The 19,293-nt window shown below is 47.0% G+C and overlaps 2 protein-coding genes across 6 annotated transcripts; one reads left to right on the top strand and one right to left on the bottom strand.

The window, feature by feature from the left end:
* The first annotated feature begins 899 nt into the window (after positions 1-899).
* Positions 900-2,952, top strand: TOMM22 (translocase of outer mitochondrial membrane 22). 2 transcript variants are annotated; one of them, XM_060164699.1, is made up of 5 exons: positions 900-1,053; positions 1,285-1,403; positions 1,736-1,792; positions 1,873-1,990; positions 2,227-2,952. In XM_060164699.1, the coding sequence occupies exons 1-5, from the start codon at positions 937-939 to the stop codon at positions 2,299-2,301; spliced, it is 486 nt and encodes a 161-aa protein (XP_060020682.1). In that variant the 5' UTR covers positions 900-936; the 3' UTR covers positions 2,302-2,952. The 2 variants fall into 2 exon arrangements, with proteins under 2 accessions (XP_060020682.1, XP_060020683.1); XM_060164700.1 differs by lacking the exon at positions 1,736-1,792.
* A 1,355-nt stretch (positions 2,953-4,307) lies between these two features.
* JOSD1 (Josephin domain containing 1) lies at positions 4,308-16,786 on the bottom strand. Of its 4 annotated transcripts, none has more exons than XM_060164695.1 (5): positions 16,376-16,786; positions 15,226-16,045; positions 7,370-7,498; positions 7,047-7,241; positions 4,308-6,398 (listed from the first exon to the last, which is right to left on the bottom strand). In XM_060164695.1, exons 2-5 carry the CDS (start codon positions 15,408-15,410, stop codon positions 6,299-6,301), a joined length of 609 nt encoding a protein of 202 aa, XP_060020678.1. In that variant the 5' UTR covers positions 15,411-16,045; positions 16,376-16,786; the 3' UTR covers positions 4,308-6,298. The 4 variants fall into 4 exon arrangements, with proteins under 4 accessions (XP_060020678.1, XP_060020679.1, XP_060020681.1 ...); XM_060164696.1 differs by having other exon boundaries at positions 16,453-16,786; XM_060164698.1 differs by lacking the exon at positions 16,376-16,786 and adding an exon at positions 8,220-8,403 and having other exon boundaries at positions 15,226-15,366.
* Positions 16,787-19,293: the final 2,507 nt, after the last annotated feature.

Raw genomic sequence — 19,293 nt, 5'->3', positions numbered from 1 at the left:
TATCAAACTACCCTTGTATTAATAACTTGTGGGACACATTATAAAAAGGAGCATTTTCATCCATCATATGAAAATATGGATAATACCTAATGCTGGGGAGGGTGTGGAGAAAAGGACACTTCCATTTGCTATTGTGAAAGTATGTGATATAATAATTCCGAGGGCAATTAGCTAATACCTACCAAAATTTTAAATGTTCATACGTTTTGGCCAGCAAACCCACATCTTGAAATCCATCCTCCAGAAATACTTGCAGCAACCCTGTACTGTGCCTCAATCTCCTCATTTCTAAAATGGGGACAATAGGGACTTCCCTGGCGGTCCAGTGGTTAAGACGCGGCTCCCAATGCAGTGGGCACTGGTTCCATCCCTGGTTGGGGAACTAAGTTCCTGCATGCGGCATGGCCCGGCCAAAAAACATGGGGATAGTAGCACCTCAGTGGGTTGATGCAAAGATTAAATGAGCGCCCCTCCCACCCCCGCCCTTCGCACACACAAACAGTGCCTGGTACACTCTCGCCTTTGTTTTAGTACATTGGGACTGTTTACTTGACGTTTTCCCAGAAGACCAATACATCTCCAAATCTCTACTTTGCTCCTACCAAACACAGCCCTCAGGGAAATGAAACTGGATTCGTGTTTGCCTACGTGCGATCTCTGGGAGGCTTGTTAAAATGCAGATTTTCGGGCTCACCCTACGCCCACAGAACAGAATTAACCGCTGACGCACCCCGATTCAGGGCTTTAATAAGTTTCCCACGTGTCTCACGTTCTCCGACCTCCCGGCCGCCCTTTGCTGAAGGCCGGTGAAGCCCGCCTACCAGAGGGCAGCGCTCTTCCCCAGCTCTCCAGCCTCCGGCTCCCGGAAGGGCGGCTCTGTCCGCCGTCGGCGCCGCACTCGCCTCTTCTCTTCCGCTTCCGGTGTTCCCCACAGCCATGGCTGCCGCCGCCGCCGCTGCGGGCCCTGGGGCGCCGCTGTCCCCGGACGAATTGCTTCCGAAAGGCGATGCCGAGAAGCCTGAGGAGGAGCTGGAGGAGGAAGACGACGAGGAGGTACTGGGCACTGCGGGGCGGGCGGGGAGCGGGGGTGAGGGCTCCGCGTGCTGCAGGAGCGGGACGGAGGCGCGTCGCGGAGCCTGGAGAGGTCCGAGCAGAGGCGTCTCCGGGAGGCGGGGTGAGGCTCCGCTGGGGCCGGGGTGCCCTAGCTCCAGGAGGCCGGCATGTCCCGGCGTCGGGGGGTGGTTACCGCTGCTTCGGCCCATATCCGCGCCTCCTCCACCGCAGTTAGATGAGACTCTGTCGGAGAGACTGTGGGGTCTGACGGAGATGTTCCCCGAGAGAGTCCGGTCCGCGGCTGGAGCCACTTTTGATCTCTCCCTCTTCGTGGCTCAAAAAATGTACAGGTAAGGGACGAGGGCAAAGACATTGGGGTGTGCCTGGGGTGACTGAGGTGCCCTGAATGAACACGGGCTTTGGGAGCCGCAGACCTAGGTTGGAGGCCAGCCCGCCAGCTAGATCACTGAGTGACCTTGGACTGGTGCTACTTTAACCTTTCTTGGTCTCTATTTCCTCGTCTGTAAAGTGAGGGTTCTTATTGGGCAGGGTCGTTGTGAGGATCAGCTCAGATTATGTGATATAATTAATGTATAAGGAGCACTGTGAGAACTCAGGAGGATGTTCAGACTACTCTCACTAGATGTACAGTCTCTAGAACTGCTCGTCCTGTTTCCGGTAGGAGTACAGTGCAAGAGTTGGGTAGAACGCGCCTACCAAGAACATCGGAATGTGCAGGGTGAGAGATTCGGTTACTGGTGAGGTCTTGGTGAAGCTGTGTATTTTTGTCTTGCCGTCGTGCTCATGCTCCCTCCGCAGGTTTTCCAGGGCAGCCTTGTGGATTGGAACCACTTCCTTCATGATCCTGGTTCTTCCGGTCGTCTTTGAGACTGAGAAGTTGCAGATGGAGCAGCAGCAGCAGCTGCAGCAGCGGCAGGTGAGCCCAGACCCTGGGCTTGTTGCCAGTAGTGGAGACATAAGTTGTTTATTCCTCCGGCACCTAGGTAGGGCGGTTAGTGTGCCGGAAGGGATTGGGATCCGGCCCACCCTCCTTTAGGTGCCTGACTGTGCCCTCAGCATTGTTTTCATAGACCTTGTCTGCCTGGACAGGTATGATGAAAATGAGAGCCCTAGGTCTGTACAATGCCTTACACTCCTCCTTTTCTTTTCCAGATACTTCTAGGGCCTAATACAGGGCTGTCAGGAGGAATGCCCGGGGCTCTACCTTCACTTCCTGGAAAGATCTAGATTGTTACTGCTATGTTTGGCCTGTCTTGGTGGGAGAAGTTTGAAAATTCAATAGTGTTTGAACTGCTGATTATTGGATTTTTTTAAATTTTTTTTTTTTTTGAACTTTGGCACATTGATTTATCTAAACCTGGTGGGGAGAATTCTCCCCACATTGTCTCATGGAGAGACTCCTCACTTGCAACTGTGCCCTCCATGCTCTCCTGACTTATGTCTTCTGTCCTCACTCTGATACGAGTGCAGCAATGCAGATGGTTACTCCAGCTCCGGCCATCCCACCCCTTTCACTAAATTACTTCTGACGGAAGATCTCCTCACTATCCCATTGTGGGGTAGGAACTGATGCCATCGGGAAGGATGTGCCCCTGACCATTAACGACTGTTCGGTTTTTAAGAATGGGGATGTTGGGGAGGGACGTGCACACGAGATAGAATGCATTACAGCTGTGCTCTGAATTTCTGTGTATGTTGGAAAGGATGGAGAGAGGGCTGGCAACAGCTTCAGCCACAACGTGGGGACTGTGGAGGACAGAGCAGGAGCTCATTTCCTCTGCATATTTCAGCTGTTAGACGTGTGTGTGTCTAAAAGAGAAAAAAAAGTCAGTGCTCACTTTTTCTATTTAAATATTAAAAAATGATTCCAACCAAAAATGTCTTCCAAGTGCTCGTCATACATACCTTGAAATTATTTAGACCATTTTAGGACAAAGAAAACTGCCCCTCACATTTTCTCTCACCTGAGCCAGCACCACCGTTTAATACCGACTGATCCCTTAGGCCCACGTTAGTTAAATTCCCAGAGGTAAAAAAAAATTCGTCTTTGACCAAGAACCTCTCTGAGTTCAAGCAATCAGTTTCAGATCCACCAGCAAAGGATTGGGTCCATGTACTTGCACAGTCTACAATGACATTATACAGTTATAAAGGGGGAATTCCCTGGTGGTCCAGTAGTTAGGACTCTGTGCTTCCACTGCAGGCAACACGGGTTCGATCCCTGTTTGGGGAACTAAGATCCCACATGCTGTGAAGCTCAGCCAAAGGAAAAAAAAAGAAAAAACAATAATTATAAAGAACTTGCAAAGAATGACATAGTATTGCTATCTAGTCTGGGGATAGGAAGGTTGCAAATAGAACATCTTAGGTTTGTTCTTTTTGAAAATACAGTTGACCCTTGAACAACACGGGGTTAGGGGAACTGACGCTCCTTGCAGTCAAAAGCCTGTGCATTTCTTTTAAAAATCATTGGCCCTCTATGTGTCTTCTGTCCAACCAATCACAGTTCATGTGGCACTGTAGTATTTCTTGAAAAAAGTTCACGTGTAAGTGGACCCCCAGAGTTCAAACCTGTGCTGTTTGAGGATCAATTGTAATTGCTGATGAGCTATTGACAGTGAATCCAACTGTAGCCCTATCTTTGAACTTTGTAATTTTCCCATTTCACACACATTTTTATTGGCATTGTGCTAGTAACAATACTAAGTCCTTTATGTGGGTTGCTGGAACTATACTATACAATTTAGGAGGTGGTATAGTATTCTCATTTTACAGAAGAGGAAAACAGTCCCAGAAAGGTTAAGTGATCTGTTCCAGGCTGAATAGAAAATGCCTGATCTGAATTCAAATCTAGTCAGTCTGGCTCGGAATCCTGCTATGTACTTGGTGCTGGGGCCTCCCAGGTCCTCTGTGAAAATACATAATCTTCCACCTGTTAACCAGGGAAGAACAGTCACTTGTCAGTAAAGAAAACTTGTACTTAAGATTAGGGTTAGGGTTCTTCATGTTGTGGAGCCTAGTTTTTACAAATTAAGTCGAAAAGTGTCTCGGGCTTTTTCTGAATCAAGTCCTACTTGGTGAGTATTTTGTCTGGATTTTTGAAGTGAGAGAGGTCTGGCCAAAGCACAGTATGTCTCTAAAAGATGACTTATGGTGGTAGTGAATTCCTTCCAAAGCAGCATCATACTAAACTTCACTTTTTTTAATGTACATAATTATAGAATTCAGACAGATGAAATTTATGTATGGAGTTTTCCATTTTTAATATTTGGTTAAACAAAATACATCTTTTGTAAACAAACCCAGCACAAGGCCAACAAAAAGGAATAAAAGCAAGAAAAACAAAAAGCCTAGGGTTGCCCCTTACTGGGCATCAGGGTCAGGCCTGCCCCCTTTCTTATAGGAAGTGGGGCCTTTTGCCCTTGGGCATCAGCATAGGTCCCTGTTCCTAAGCACCAGAATTGGATATGAACAGAGAAACCAGCCCTGAAATGTTTAAGCGTCTTTGCATATATCCCACTGGCTCATGGACTCCAAGTGCATGGGGACTCCTTTGAAGTGCCGTTTGCACAGGCCCCAGCAGATTGGTGGCGAGGAGTTTCCTTCTCCTCCCAGGAAATGGCTTACATCACTGACAGTGCCAATGGACCCAAGGTCCTGCTTGTGACAATGAGCAAGGTTGGCTGTAACTTCTGGCTGGTGGTGGTTGGAATGTCTGTGCAGGGGCGAAGAGCTCCCTGTGGTGCCAAGCAGGTCTGGTGTAGAAAATGGTGCAGAAGAGAATGCGGCCACTTGCTGAGTGCGGCCACTTGTTACTCAGCATAAAAAATGGCCTTGTTGGATTGAAGATACATGTGCAGAAAAAGTGCTGGTGTAAACATGCACTCCAGTCACAGTGGGGAGAAAGCCTCAGCTTCATCCCGTTAAGCTTGCTCAGGCTGGACATGCAAGCCCCAGGCTGGCTCTGCTATTGGAGAGGTCTGGCCAGTGGGGCAGCTCTCAGACCTGCCGAAACCACTGACCTGTGAGGGCTGGACAGGCCATCCTTGCCTGCCCGCCTGCCCTGAGACAACCACAGCCACTGTGGTGACAGGCGGTGTAGTATGACCCTTACTTCTCCTTTTGTTTTCCCAAGTTACGGGGAGAAAAGTGGCCTACAACTATTTAAAGAGGTAGGGGGCGGGTCCATTCTCAGTTGATCTGTAAAGGAAGCTACAGAGAGATGACAAAGCGTAACGCACACATCCACCCAATGTGAGGGCTCTGCTTCTTGTCACTACAGTGACTCCAAGCCTAGGACTTCTACCCATTCTAGCTGCTCCAGGTCTCTGAAGGCTTATCTTCCCAATACTTTCCTTGCCCAACTCTGTCTCAAACTAGTAGAATTTGATGTCAAAGGCAGTCTTACTATTTTCCTGATTTTTGCCAGAGTGGGTCAGCTGGGAAAACTGCCCTTTTGCCTATCTTGTGCCTCAAAGCCTCCTAAACCAGTGCAATGCAGTGAAGTGGGAGGGATGATGCTGGAGTGAGGCGGACAGGCTGCCCATGCCTGCCCCAGCCTGGTTCTGGCCACATCCTCTTAGGTATCTAGCTCACCCTGTCACACTAGAATATCGCAGGATTCAACCGCCCGGCATGGAATATTAGAGAACTTTTCATTATAAAACTCCAAGGATGGCCATAAACCACTCTTAAAAACGGGGTAAGGGCGGCATTAAGGGTTGGAGACAGCATGCTGTACTGCTGCTGCAGTTTTGGAGTTGGTTTCCTGAGAGGCCTTTTTGCTCTAAGTCCTTCAAACCCGTCAGCATGGGCTTTGCCTGTACTGTGTCTTCAGACCCACTGGTTGCCAGGAAAGGGGAAGTGAAGGCAGCATCTCCAGGTGAGTCAGAGCAGCAGTGAACTCCAGCAGAGCCTCTGGCAAGTCCTCAGAGAAACGGGGAAATAAGCTAAGACCCACCTTTCTTTCTCCTCTCTTAAATAAAACAAAAGTCTTCCATAGCTTGCCTTAAGCACACAGAGCTCCTACTTTCCTTTCCCAGAACAAGTAACGCTGGTTGGTTCTGTAACAGTCTACATGTCTGTCCTATTGCACTGTCAAATCTGAGGGGAAAAACCCGATGAGATGTTTGGGGACGTGGCAAGGGCAGACCCACTGTAGAGGCCACAGCACATCACAGAGGATTTCGGGGGTTGAGGTGAGGGAAGGCTGGGTAGAACTGTGTTACACATCAGCCCTCCAACTCTGATGGGCCTCCACCTCTTCTGGTACCACCAGCAGGAGTTCACAGTTCTTTCCTCGCAAATGATGTTTTAAAAATTTCCTACAGGAAAAAAGGGTAGATGAAAGAGAAAATGAAAATGCTAGTAAAATTGCAAACTCCAGTCTTGGGGCCACATGTTCGCCAGACAGGACCCTTGTTATTTATACCCTTGGCTGCCGTAAACACGCTCTAGTAGTGATCTGTTCTTGGAGGAGTCCACATTTGGTTACCCCTCAATCTGTCCAGTTAAATTTCCAATCTGAATTTTTGCTCATCCTCATATGTTACTGCCAACAGTAGCCAGTTCTGTGAGGAACAGAGCCCAAAGTACTCTAAAGGACTTATAATTGTAAAAAAAAAAAAAAAAAAAGAAGAAGAAGAAGGAGTTTCTTCTTTGGTTCCAGGGAAATTTAGCCCCCTCTGGCCCAAATGTTTGCCTTCCTTTCATTGAACTGGCAGCTATACCGTCAAGTTGGAGAATGTTACAATGCCAGTTCTGCCAGACTAGAAAGCCAGCATCCCAGGTAATGGGACTTCTCTACCAATGGGATTTAATGTCTTCATGGGCCATCAAAGATTCAGGTCTTTTTAAAGTCTGAAACCCTATGATTCTAAGTGACAATAAGGAGAGGACCCAAGGAACTAGGAATTTCATTTCCTTTGTCCAAAGATAAGCTCAACTTGCCACTACATCAGCCACACAGGTACCTGAGCTCGCCCTCGCCTCCAATCCATTCGGGCATCTTCAGTTTGGAGTCGAGGTTGTAGTAGGCACCTCCCACCTCTCGAACACAGATCCAATGCTGCCTTTTGAGTGGCAACTTCAGTGGACCCCAACACAGGCTGGAGGGCAGATTCATGATGAAGCCCATAACATTAGTGAGAGCAATGGCGCCGACATCCCTGCAGAACAGAAACGGTGTTGGGCTCTGCAGCAGCCAACTCCCCCGGATTCCCCAGCTGTAACACCACCACTGGCCACCTCCCCGGCTGAATGCCAGTTCTCATCAAGTCAAGCCTGGTTCAATTACCTGCGCTTGTCCCACCAAACAGCTTCATAGCCTTTGGTTTGAAGTGCTGCCATAATGACGTTCACATCGTAGTTCCCATTTCCCAGCATGCTCTTCTTGTGGGGGGTCACCATGGTGTTTGGAGACAACCTGCAAATGTGAAAGGAGGAAAGCTGAGACTTGCTGGTCAACCTAACCCCTCCTGGCCCTGCACTGGCAGGGACAAAAGAGCACTTTACACCACTGCCCCTGGAAGCTTGTTTCCTCCCATTCAAGTAAATGTAACGAGTTCTTACCAAAGTATTTTGAAGTCTGGGCTCCTGCTTCCCTAGGGATTACCTTTCCTTTTATGAAAAACAATAATTCAGTAGCAGTGGGGCCTATCTGCCTGCCATTTAGAAAGTATGTCTCCAGTGAATTCAATGGATACAGAGAATGTTCCACGAAGCAGTCTCATCTATGAAATCCCCAGTCTTCCCATTTCTGCAGTCTTCTTCCTTGCTGATCTTCCTGCCTTGATACAGCCTTTTTTTTAACATTAAAAATAGTATTTGATAGTTTGATTGCATGGGTAGTATTTCTTACTCTTATTTCTTACACTTTAAATGCTTTCTGTTTAAGGCTTGCATACTTGGTAATCACCAATCATTAAATACTCAAAGGCCTACAGGGGCTCAGACAGGTAACATAAATGTATGAACTGGGACCACATAAGGCAATATAAAGTAGTAAGGCCCATATTAAACTGAAATTCATGAACCACCTAAAGGTATTCTGCATATATATACACGTGTGTAAAATACCTGAATTAAAAAAAAACAAACAAACACAAATTGGAAAAAAATTTTGTACCAGATAAACAAAACTCAACTGCAGTGTGGTTTGCTCACTGGCTTTAAGCCACCTTTGCCCAGGCCTCTTTAGCCACTCCTCCATCTCATGACAAGGTCAGTTCTGAAGGCATTCCCAATCCTATTAATTTGCTTTCATAGGCGGCGCAGGCCAGGACCTGAGGAAAGGCCATCTTGAAGGAAGGGGCAGCATGCCTTTCACCTCTGTGTGAAGGGGAGGAAGGGAAATGACGTGAGTTCCTCAGGAATAAAAGTGGAGAGCGGATGTCTAGGAGGTTGCTAAATGCCATCTCCAGGAGAGAATCAGATCTTTAGGTCAACTCTAAAAACTTAAGAAATCTTATACTCTATATACAGCAACCATACTGATATTTTTCCAACATAAAACATACTCCTGCCACTACTTAAACCCTCCATAGCTCCCAAAGCACTTAAATACGATCTAAACTACTTCCTCTGGCCTGCAAGGCCCTTAGGATTCTGCCGACCTCATCCCTACCTCTTAGCACAAACACCTTCTCTCTGCAATCTGAACACACAAAGCTCTTTCTCACTGGAGGGCCTTTGCACTCACTGTTCCCGCTGTCTGGAATCCTCTTCCCCTAGATCTCCACTTGCTCTGCTCCTCATTTTTTGGGTCTCAAGTGTTATTGCCCTAGAGGCCTTTTCTGACCACCCAACCTTACGTTTCTCCCAGTCATTTCCTCTTACATCCACCTGCTTTAATTTAATTATAGCTCGTGTTACTACTGGACGTGTTTTCTGACTTGCGTGTTTTTCCACACTAGAAAGACAGCAGGGGCCTTCTCTACCCATCACCAGACCTCAAAGAATACCTGGCACGTGACAGGTGCTCGAGGGACGTTTGTTGAAATGTTTTCCATGTTTATTTTGTTTTCCCTCTCTCTTGCCCTGTAAATATTAGCGGACCCTTAAAATAATAAGGGCTTATATGCTAGCCTCCAGAGTTAGCAAAGAAGGGGATCTGAGGACACTAAACTCCACTCTGCAACCAAACTTTGTTTTACCTGTGACAATAAATACCGTTTAGTGAAAACTTCTCTGCCATGCCTGATGATAGATGCTTTCATATATGTATCTCATTTAATCCTCACAATAAACCCGTAAGAAGCTATGAATTATTACCATTTTATGGGTTTAGAAACTGAAGTTTGGTGATTTAAAATGACTAGCCTGTGATCAATTCCCTTATAGATGACAGAACTAGGATTCAAACTCGGGTTTGTTTGAATCCAAAGTTCTGCTTGCTGTCTTACGGCAAGGACTCATGAATCAGAGTGGCTGGTGGCGGTGGGCTGATAAGAGGAAAGGCCAGCTGAGTCCCTTGGCCTGGGCCTAAAATGTAGCTTAACAGGACAAAGGCTCTCAGTGGGTTCTTGGGCACTTGGATTAAATGAGAAAGCCTATCTCAAGATATATCAAGTTACTCTCCCTTCACCAACTTTTCAGTAGCTTCTCAATACCTTCAGAGAAGTCTCCAGCCAGGAGACGCATGAAGGTTCCAGCAAAGAAACTGCTGAGTCTTCCACCTCTTTCACCATCTAACTCCCTACCAAGCTCAAACCTTAGTGCTGCGTTTCCCCGCAATGCGCTCCTCTGAGGATCACAGAGGCATTTAATACAATAGCTGAATGAATCAAGTAAACAGGTTTCCTACAGGTTTTCTTGAAGCCCCTAATATGCTAATATTTACCTTGAGTCTCGGGGAGAGGGTGTACAAAAGGTTTCAGCTCCCAAACAGGTTTGACCACACATTTTTTTTGAGGTGCACCTTCTAGGACTAGTGTTCCAAGTGTCTCTTCTCCTTGTCCTACATCAATCTCAGATTCAAATCCTTGCCTGTCTATTCCTACTATCTCTCCCCTAACTGGAGGCTCCTCACCTCATACCTGGATTTAAAAAAAATTTTTTTAGTCTTTTGGCTGCACCATGCAACATGTGGGATCTTAGTTCCCCGACCAGGCATCGAGCCCTCGTCCCCTGTATTGGAAGCATCTTAACCACTGGACCACCAGAGAAGTCCCACACCTGGATTTTTTGACACAGGTTCCTAAATTGACCTCCTTGCTTCCAAGTGCTCCTTCCACCTATTCAGCCTTTATGTTCCTGCCACCTTCACCAAGGTATCATTTCACTCACTTACATAAGAACTGTCAGAGGAGCCAGTTGCCTGGTTGGCCAACTCCAACCCTCCCAGCCCCACTTGACCTGCTGTTTCCCCTTCATTGGGCTTAGTGTACTTCAGGCACCATGACCATGTGGCCTCTCTTCTTTTATCCTAGTTCCTGTTTCAAGCTAAATCCTAAAGCTTCTTCAAGCTCAACCTAACATCCTACCTCTTCCATGGAATCCTTCCTGGCTCCAGTGCAGCAGAAAAAGGAGGGAGATCAGGAGGACCACACACATCTGAGTTCATATCCAAGCAGAATCAATATCAATTCTGAGATTTAGTCTCCATGCCTGTTAGCTTCTCTGTAAAAATGGGAATGATTCCTATCTTATAGGATCATTGAAGAATTCACTTATTTTATACATGTCCAACAAAATAGTAAATTCCCAAAGCAAAGGGGATGACTCATCTCCTCTGTATCTCTCACAGATGGGCATTGGCAACTGCATAACCATGTGTCTGTCAAACCAATCAATATAGGAAATGCTGAGAATGGTTTCCAACTCACTCCTAGAAGAGTGGCCATTTGAATAAGTGGGATCCATCCAGTGTGCCCATTATACCAGTGCTTGTTTTTACTTTGACAATAATCAAGTGCCCACTGTGTTAGCTATTTTTATGAGATTTATCCCTTAATCCTTCCAACAATCTTTTTTTTTTTTTTTTTTTTTTTTTTTTTTGCGGTACGCGGGCCTCTCACTGTTGTGGCCTCTCCCATTGTGGAGCCCAGGCTCCGGACGCGCAGGCTCAGCGGCCACGGCTCACGGGCCCAGCCGCTCCGCAGCATGTGGGATCTTCCCGGACCGGGGCACGAACCCGCGTCCCCTACATCGGCAGGCGGACTCTCAACCACTGCGCCACCAGGGAAGCCCCCAACAATCTTGAGATAGAAATTAACCCCATAGTGTAAGTAAGGAAGCTGAGGTACAAAGAGGTTATGGTGACTTGTACAGTCATATACAGCTAGTGAGTGGCAAAGCTAGGATTCCACCTCTAAACCTAAAGCTACAATGAACAGTCTCCTGGATATTTCAACACACTCATCCCACTGAATTCCATGGGAATTCTACTCTGTCCCAATGGAATGTTTTCTTGAGACTCCTCGGCAAACGCCTATTCAGGACTGTCTTAATTATTTCCACGGAAATTCTGGACTATACGCTAGCCTCTCATTTTTGTCACCATAAGCAGAGGTTAGAGCCATAAGATTTGAAGTGATCTACAACTGAGAAGATGGATTCTAGTCCAGGTCTCTCCACTGATGTCTGTGCCCTCAGTTAAGTCTCTGGTCCTCTCTTATAGTTACCACTGTGTCTGGCTAAGGTGATGCTTCAGGTTTGAATGAAAAGGAAATGTGGAAACATGTCATCAAGATTCCTTTTTTCCCTTAATTTTTTCCTTTTTATAAGTTCTGAGGTGTGACCTTAGAAAATATGGCTCAGAACTTCCTAATGTGTTTTTAAATTATTAAATACATAAAGCACAGCTTAAATACATAAAGCACAGATCACAGCGCCAGGCACACAAAAGTACTCTGTAGGTGCTGGCGATGATGATGACGAGGAGGAGTCTGTCCAGCCCTTGGATGAGAAAATTTAAATCTCTAGAGGTTAACACTCAACAACACCTTTTCTCCATTTACGACCGCCATACCTTTAAATGTGACGCCTTCCTTTAAATGTGTGCTCAGGGACTTTTTAATAGGGAGGAAGGAGGGCTTCTCTGTGGTAGAGGATGTTCACCGGTATCTATAATCTCTTATAGTCTGACCTTTTCTCCAATTGCAGTTGTTCATCCTTTTCAAACCAATGATCTCTTTGTGACCACTATCTTCAAATCCTGGATTGAGCCTGTCACACCTGACTCCTCTCTTCCCTGTTCCTGTGTTGCTGCCGAGTCATTAGCTTAGTCCTGTCTAAATTCCTATTCATTTCTATTCCAGCCATGAGTCATCTCATACCCACAACTGCATTGAAACTCCACCCTGCTTTTGTATTCTGTCTGGCTAAAATTCAACTGCTAGAATGAACTTCCTCTCAACAAATGGCATTAATCAAAAATTGTGTCCCATTTCTACCATTCATCAGCCACATCTTCAAAAAAGCATAGAACTTAAGATCTGGGAATTTAAAATTATCTAGTTAACATTACTGCCAACATTACTCTTCTTTTCTGTTAAAATCCAAATGGATTATCTTTTTCCCTTTAGACTGCTCTGAATTCCATGGTTCTAAATTCACTTAAGTCTTTTCTCAAGGCCGGGTCAATGGATAGTTCTAAGACGTACTTCTCTGCAGCTGAGTCTTGTTCAGCTTGTTTTCTTTACAGTGTGTAGTGGTGCCTGGCATACTGAAGGCAGCTAGTAAATGTTTCTTGTTTAAAAAATTCTATCTCCTCTCCCTCACCTCTCCTCCCTTTGTTTTTTCCTCTCATCCCTTTCACACTTTTTTGTTTCTATTTATCCACACCGAATCTTCCCATATTAAATACTCCATACAGAATTCCACCTCTGGAGTGGTAGGGTACAGATATTCTCATATGTACTGGTCTGCTGTTACTCTGAGGTGGATCTTGTGCTGATAGGTACCTGGGGGAATGTAGTACAACTTGCTAAAGCTTCAAAAGCCAGGAATAGAACTTTGGTTCCATGTGAGTGTTTAGCAAATATTTAGCGTTCTTTCATTCAGGGAAAACATAGCTGAAAAAGTCCTGCTATTATCCACAAACAGCTTATAGTCCACATCTTCAAACCCAGGCCCAACTTCCTAGCAGGGTGAACAGCTACTGATGATGTAATTGCTCTGAGACACCTTCCCAATACTCAGGAAGTAGCAGAGCAGATAGGAAAGCAGGCCCTCCATTCACAAAGCTTGGGACCAAATCCTACAACTAATAGCTCTGTGAACTCTGTTCCCTCATCTGGAAAGATGAAAAATAACAGGATCTACCTTTTTTTTTTTTTTTTGGCCGCACAGCATGTGGGATGTTATCTCCCTGACCAGGGATGCAACCAGTGCCCCCTGCAGTGGAAGTGCGGAGTCTTAACCACTGGACCGCCAAGGAAGTCCCAGGATCTACCCTTAAGATTGGTGTCAGGAGTGAGTTAACACAAGGAAAGCACTCAGAACAGTGCTTTGCACAGAGTGAGTGTTCATCTGTGTTAGTGATCATCATCATGTCAGATCCAGGCCAAATTTAGAGAAGTGGAAAACTTCTGAATGGACACACTGAATCTTGGAATTGACATTGACTAGTGAGTGAAACTGGGCAAATTGCTTAAATGGAAACCTAGTTTCCTAGGATCACTACTGATAAGGTTGTTGCAGGGCTGTCACAGAGTACCAAGTACCAAGCAAGTTCAAGGACTCACTGTCAGTCTTTTTCTTCTTCCTAGACTTCGATTAGGAAATAATCTGAAAATATCCAATTAGGAGAAGAAGATATATTAATGGCTGCCAAAAGGAAGCAGTCTAAGGGACTGGCCTCCTTTCTGCTTTCAGCTACACGACCTAGCAATCTGAGACAAGTTATCTCACCTCCCAGGGCCCTGTTTCCTGAAAAGAGTTAATTCTACTTGCCAGATGATGGCCATGATGCAAAGGACACATCTGCCCTGCTAAGGCATTACTATGGTTATTACTGACACTGGAAAATAATTACTCTCATTACAATTTTGTCAGCACACTGGGATTAACATTCTTTTAAGAGAGGGCCTACGGTTCTTTCAGGGTAAGTGGTCCATACCTATGCTTCATAAATCACCCCAAATAGGTTGTTCCCAGCTGTAATTCAGGCCCTCTGGGGCAATCATTTCATTTCTGAATGGAGTCAGAGAAGGGTCTTCTGGAACTGCCAATATACATTGCTTGAAGAATTCTTGGGCTTTCTCTGCACTGAGAATTGAGCGGGATAACTCTTTATAAGCTGGCGTAGTGAGACAGGCGCACCGTCAGAGTTGCTATGGACAGCACACGTGCTGAACCAGCCACTGCAGAACCATTTCTCATACCCTTTGAGAGAAGAATTTTAGAACATCAAAGCTGACAGAAGAAAGCTGAACTTCTATCAACCTGTCCGGTAGTGTTTGGAAAGTGGATAAGAAAGGCCCTCTAGAATGAAGTAGAAAGGGGAGGGGACCTAGAGTCAGCTTCAAATCACAGCTTTGCTACTTAGAAGCTATTTGGACAAATTACCTGGTCTTTCTTTCTGTTTATCAGTAAAATAGAGACAGTAAATCTACTGTTAGGAGAGCTACACAAAACACCATATGAAAAGCACCAACCCCAGCACACGGCCTCGTAGAAAAGCTGAGCGCTGTGTATATACCCTTCTTATGGAACCCACTACATTCCAACCCTGATGACAGGTGACTGAGTGTGTACGTATCTTGTCCCCCTTCTAGACTATCTAAACTCCTTGGGGGCAGGACTTGACAGGCATTAACAACATAGTGGTCAACAGCACAGCAACAACAAACCTGGATTCAAGCCTGGCTTCATCTCTTGTTATGTTACCTTGGGCAAATTACTGAACTTCTCTGAGCCCTGTCTTTATCCATAAAATGGAAATGACAACACAGATTCCAATGGATTGTAGAAGGGATCACTTGAGGTAACACCACTGAGGCTCTTAGCACTGTGCCCAGCCCACTGTTAAGTGCTCAGTAAATGGTCCTGATTATTCACTTTCCCATTCCTGTGTCCCTTATACCTGCTAACAGCATTTAGCTAACAATCCCTGTTGGTTTGAAGGTTTATGCAGCAGAGACGCTGCCCCACGCGCAGAAATTCAAAAAGAGCACAAAAGGATAGAGGCACCAAGAAGGAGTCCCCTACCTCTGGAAAATCTCTTGCAGCGTGTCCCGGGTGAAGGCATTGCTGTCCTGGAAGACGTTATTGAGGGCGTGCAGAGCACAAAGCTCCCTGCGCTGCTTCTCATGGTAGATTTGTAGGGGTGCAGCCTGGGGCAGCTCCAATGATTCGGATTTGGCCTTGTCTCCTTTCCATGGCACGCAACTCATGTTTTTCGTTTTAGGTTCCAGAGAGGGCTAAAAACACCCCACTCTTTCCTCCTGAGGAGGAATGTAAGCTTCTCAGTCTTTGCAGGATTCCTGAGGTCTACCTTATTTTCTGATGTCCATGATTTATGCTTTGTCACGGGGAGAAAAGGTTGTAATCAAAAGGCAAAATAATCCCCCTCTTCTCAAAACAAAGATAACTTTTGGATTCAGTGTATTTTGCCACCACTGTCGAAGTGCATAAGTTTTAAAAAATCATATAAAATCTAAGACCTTGTTTTCCTTCTTCCACCCTCCTCTTCTACCCCTTCCAAAAACACACGATTTTCTTGCTGTATTTTCCTTTCTGCAAATGCCAACCAGGCCTCAAGGCAGGAGGACCGAACGGAGTCGGTCACATCGCTCCTTTTCTTCCATTTCTTTGGAACCACAACGCCACTGACTCAGGAGACAAGGCCTAGGTGGTGGATAAAACGCAAATTTCGAGCAGCTAGCGAGGGCCGGCCAGCGTGGGATCGCGGGCCCTGCTGGGGCGTCGGGGGAGGCTCTCCATCCTCTCGGGTGCGGTGGGACCCCGCGGGGCCGAGGCCGGCGCAGCTCCCTCGGAAAGCGCGGACTCTCACCCTCTCGCCGCGGCCCTACGGGGAAGACAACTCCTGTCAGCTCCGGCGGTCGGGTGGGCCGCGGCAGAGGACCAGGCTGCCCAGGGAAGCTGCGCGGCGGGTCCGGCCCCAGCCCCAAGGAAGGTCCTGCACTGCGACGGGCAGGCCCGCGAGGGGTGGGGCCGGACAATTCGTCTCGCCCTCGGGGGCCCAGGCCCACCCAGCTCGCCGCCCCCACCCCAACCTCCCCGGCCGTCACGTGAGTGCAAGCCGAGGCGCCCTCCCGCCGCTCCCCTAACCCCGACCCCGCCCGGTCTCCCGCGCCGCCGGGACAGCGTGCGGACGCGCCGCCGGTCGCCCCCTCACCGCTGCAGGCCGCCACCTGGAGCTGCGAGCCGCCACCTGGGCCGCGCTCGGGCGGGCGGGCGAGCGAGCGCGCGCACCTGAGCCCGACGTCAGCGGCCCCAGCCCAGCGCGTGCTCCGAAAACGCCCTCCTTCGCCGTCCCAGCTCCCGCCCCGCCGCGGCGTCCGCTCTGACGTCGCCCTGACGTCAGCGGCGCCGGCTGTGGGGTCGCGGCCGCCGTGCGTCTGTTGCGCGGGTGCACGCTGCGTTGGGTCTCCTGGCGGTGTAGGGTGGGTAGCCCGGCGGCGGCTGTAGCGGCGACTCGCCGCAGGTAGAGATAGTGCCCGGCTCCTCGGCTGGTGCCCGGATCCTCTGTTCTCTCCCTCCGGGGCTGGGCAGGCCGGGCGGCCGGTGGGAGTCCCGCCCCGATGCCTGTCCCGCCCCTCTCGTCCCACGGGCGTCGGCTCAGTTCCGGGGCGGCGACCCAGCCTGGGGCTACACTTCGCGACTCTCCCCAGCCCTCCCGTCTTTCTGATCAGGCTTTTTGGGCCGAGTGCTTTCGCGAACCCGGACTAGTTTCACTTGCGCTGGCCGTTTTATCTTTGTCTAGCATGCCGTTCGCCAGGTGATTTCAAAGCACCTTACTGACGCGGTCGGGCGCAAATTCTCTTGTTTAGTGGGCCCGACCGCCCTCACTTTCCGGGAACTCTGAGGGTAAGTGCCTCGCCGGGAGTCACGTTTCAAGTGGAATAATCCTATTTCAGTTCCTTGGTGTCGTATTTCGGCTTGCTACTCACAGACCACTGCCCTTTCGCCTTCGGGTTCCCGTCTGGCCTCACAGTGGCGGCCGTAGAGCTTTCCTCTGAGTTTTCTTAAGGCGTAAGTGCATTGTGTGTGTCAGGAAGATGAACTCAGCCCCACATGGATTGTTTTCCCTTTTTTTTTACCCAGACATGTGGAAGGCTTCAGCAAATATTCATCATCCACTTTAGTGTTGCTATCCTTTTGGATTTTTGTTCAGAAAGTTGGAAAAACAATAAAAGAAAAGATCACACTTAATTCAGTCATTTCTTTAATCCTGCTTCAACACAGCTCAACACTTAAAACACAAACATCAACTGAGTAAATCTGAAAATCTACTTGGCCTACTAAACAACTCATGAATCGGGCAGCATCCCGCCTAGTAAATAGAAAGGCGCTCCTAGGAGTTGTGCAAAATGGAAAGTTTTCAATAGGCAGAAGAAAGAGTGGATTGTATTAGGGAAGGTCACATTCCCTTATAGGAAGCAAGGGGTCTTATCAGGCAGATTACCTCACTAGTGTTGTTCAGGAAATTCCAGAGTGATTGGTTTAAGATTCTACTCCTGATAGAGGTTGAAACTGCAGTTAGGTTAGGTGTTAAATCTTGATGGGGCTCAACACAAGTGACTCCATTTGGGGCTTGTTTCTTTTTAACAACACCATTACACTAAACACAGAATTATCACTTAACATACTTGCTTGTGTGCCTACCATGTGGTTGGGAGTCCTCTGCCCTCGTCCAGACAACTTTTGAATCATCTTAAATTTTTATTATCTGTAAGCCATCTAAGAATTACAGTTATATTTGTGCATGATTCGTAATTGAGGCTTGCAAACATTGTTCTTCTAAGTGCTTTACTTATATTAACTCATTTACTGCTAACCTGTTAGGTAGGTACTTTTTTTTTTTTTAGATGACAGCTGAAGCACAGAGAGGTTAATTAACTTGCTTGAGGTCACATAGCTAGTAAATAGTGGACCTAGGATTTGAACCTAGGTTCTAACCTGTCTTCTGAAAGAGGATGTAAAGATGGTAAGGAATTCCCTCTCTAAAATGTGATTTCAGATTTCTCTAGTCAATTCAAAAAGCACCTTCTCTGAGAATATTTTTTTTTCTGGGTAAAGCCCTGTAATGAGAAGGGCATGTTTTTTAGCTTACCATCAGGTGTCAGCACATTCTAAACTTGAACTTTTTCTAGAAGAGCCAGTTGGTAAGATTCTAAATATCACTATTATTCTGGAGTATAATGCCACAATATTTGGCTCTTCTGCCAAATTGAGATTTTAATATTTTTATCTACCTCATAGAGGCATATGTAGGATAGCGGTGAGCCATTTCACCAGAAAAAAAAAATTGAAGAACTATTATCAAGACCTTTGGAGTTGGGTGGCTTCTCATCCCAGATTCTCACCTGTGTTTGTACAGATAAAATTTGATTGGGGACTTCCCTGGTGGCCCCGTGGTTAAGACTCCAGGCTTCCAATGCAGGGGGCCTGGGTTCAATCCCTGGTCGGGGAACTAGATCCCGCATGCAGCAACTAAGATCCCGTGTGCCATGCAACTAAGACCCAGTGCAGCCAAATATTAAAAAAAAAAAAAAAAAAAAAAAGATTTGATCGTAGTTGCAAACAGGAACAAGAAGTTGCCTCTTAACTCTCAAGTAGATCCCTGAAACTGAAGGCTCTTTGGAACCCTGCCTCTTGCTCACAAAATCTTGTGTTCCAAACCCCTAAATCTGGGTATGTTATCTTCTGAAATGGCTGCTCTTTCTTGCTTGCTGCCTGGGACGAGTGGCCATGGCCAGCATTATTAGAGTTTGACTAATCCCTAATTTCATCAAGCTCTTCAGTCTTTTGGAAGAGGAATTCAAGACAGTAAAACTTCTGCTGATAGTGTTTTGGGTTGGGTTTTACACAGCTGATGACACAGGAAGAATCATCCATAGGAAACTACCTTAACAGACTCTAGATCTCGGCCCTACAGTTCACAAATGTGTTGAGGTACTTTTGGCTTCTATTGAGCTAGTTGCCTCATTTTGGTCGTGTAACTGCTCTCTCCGCAGAGGCAATGAATGGAGAATTCTCCCTAAGGTCAGCGTTCAGTTAATTGCCGCGCTCTGCCTGCCGTAGTATTCCAGA

Source organism: Lagenorhynchus albirostris, chromosome 11 (genome assembly GCF_949774975.1).
Source record: "Lagenorhynchus albirostris chromosome 11, mLagAlb1.1, whole genome shotgun sequence".
NCBI lineage: Eukaryota > Metazoa > Chordata > Mammalia > Artiodactyla > Delphinidae > Lagenorhynchus > Lagenorhynchus albirostris.
The sequence above is the reverse complement of the archived record's forward strand: the minus strand, read 5'-3'. Positions and strand labels throughout refer to the sequence as shown.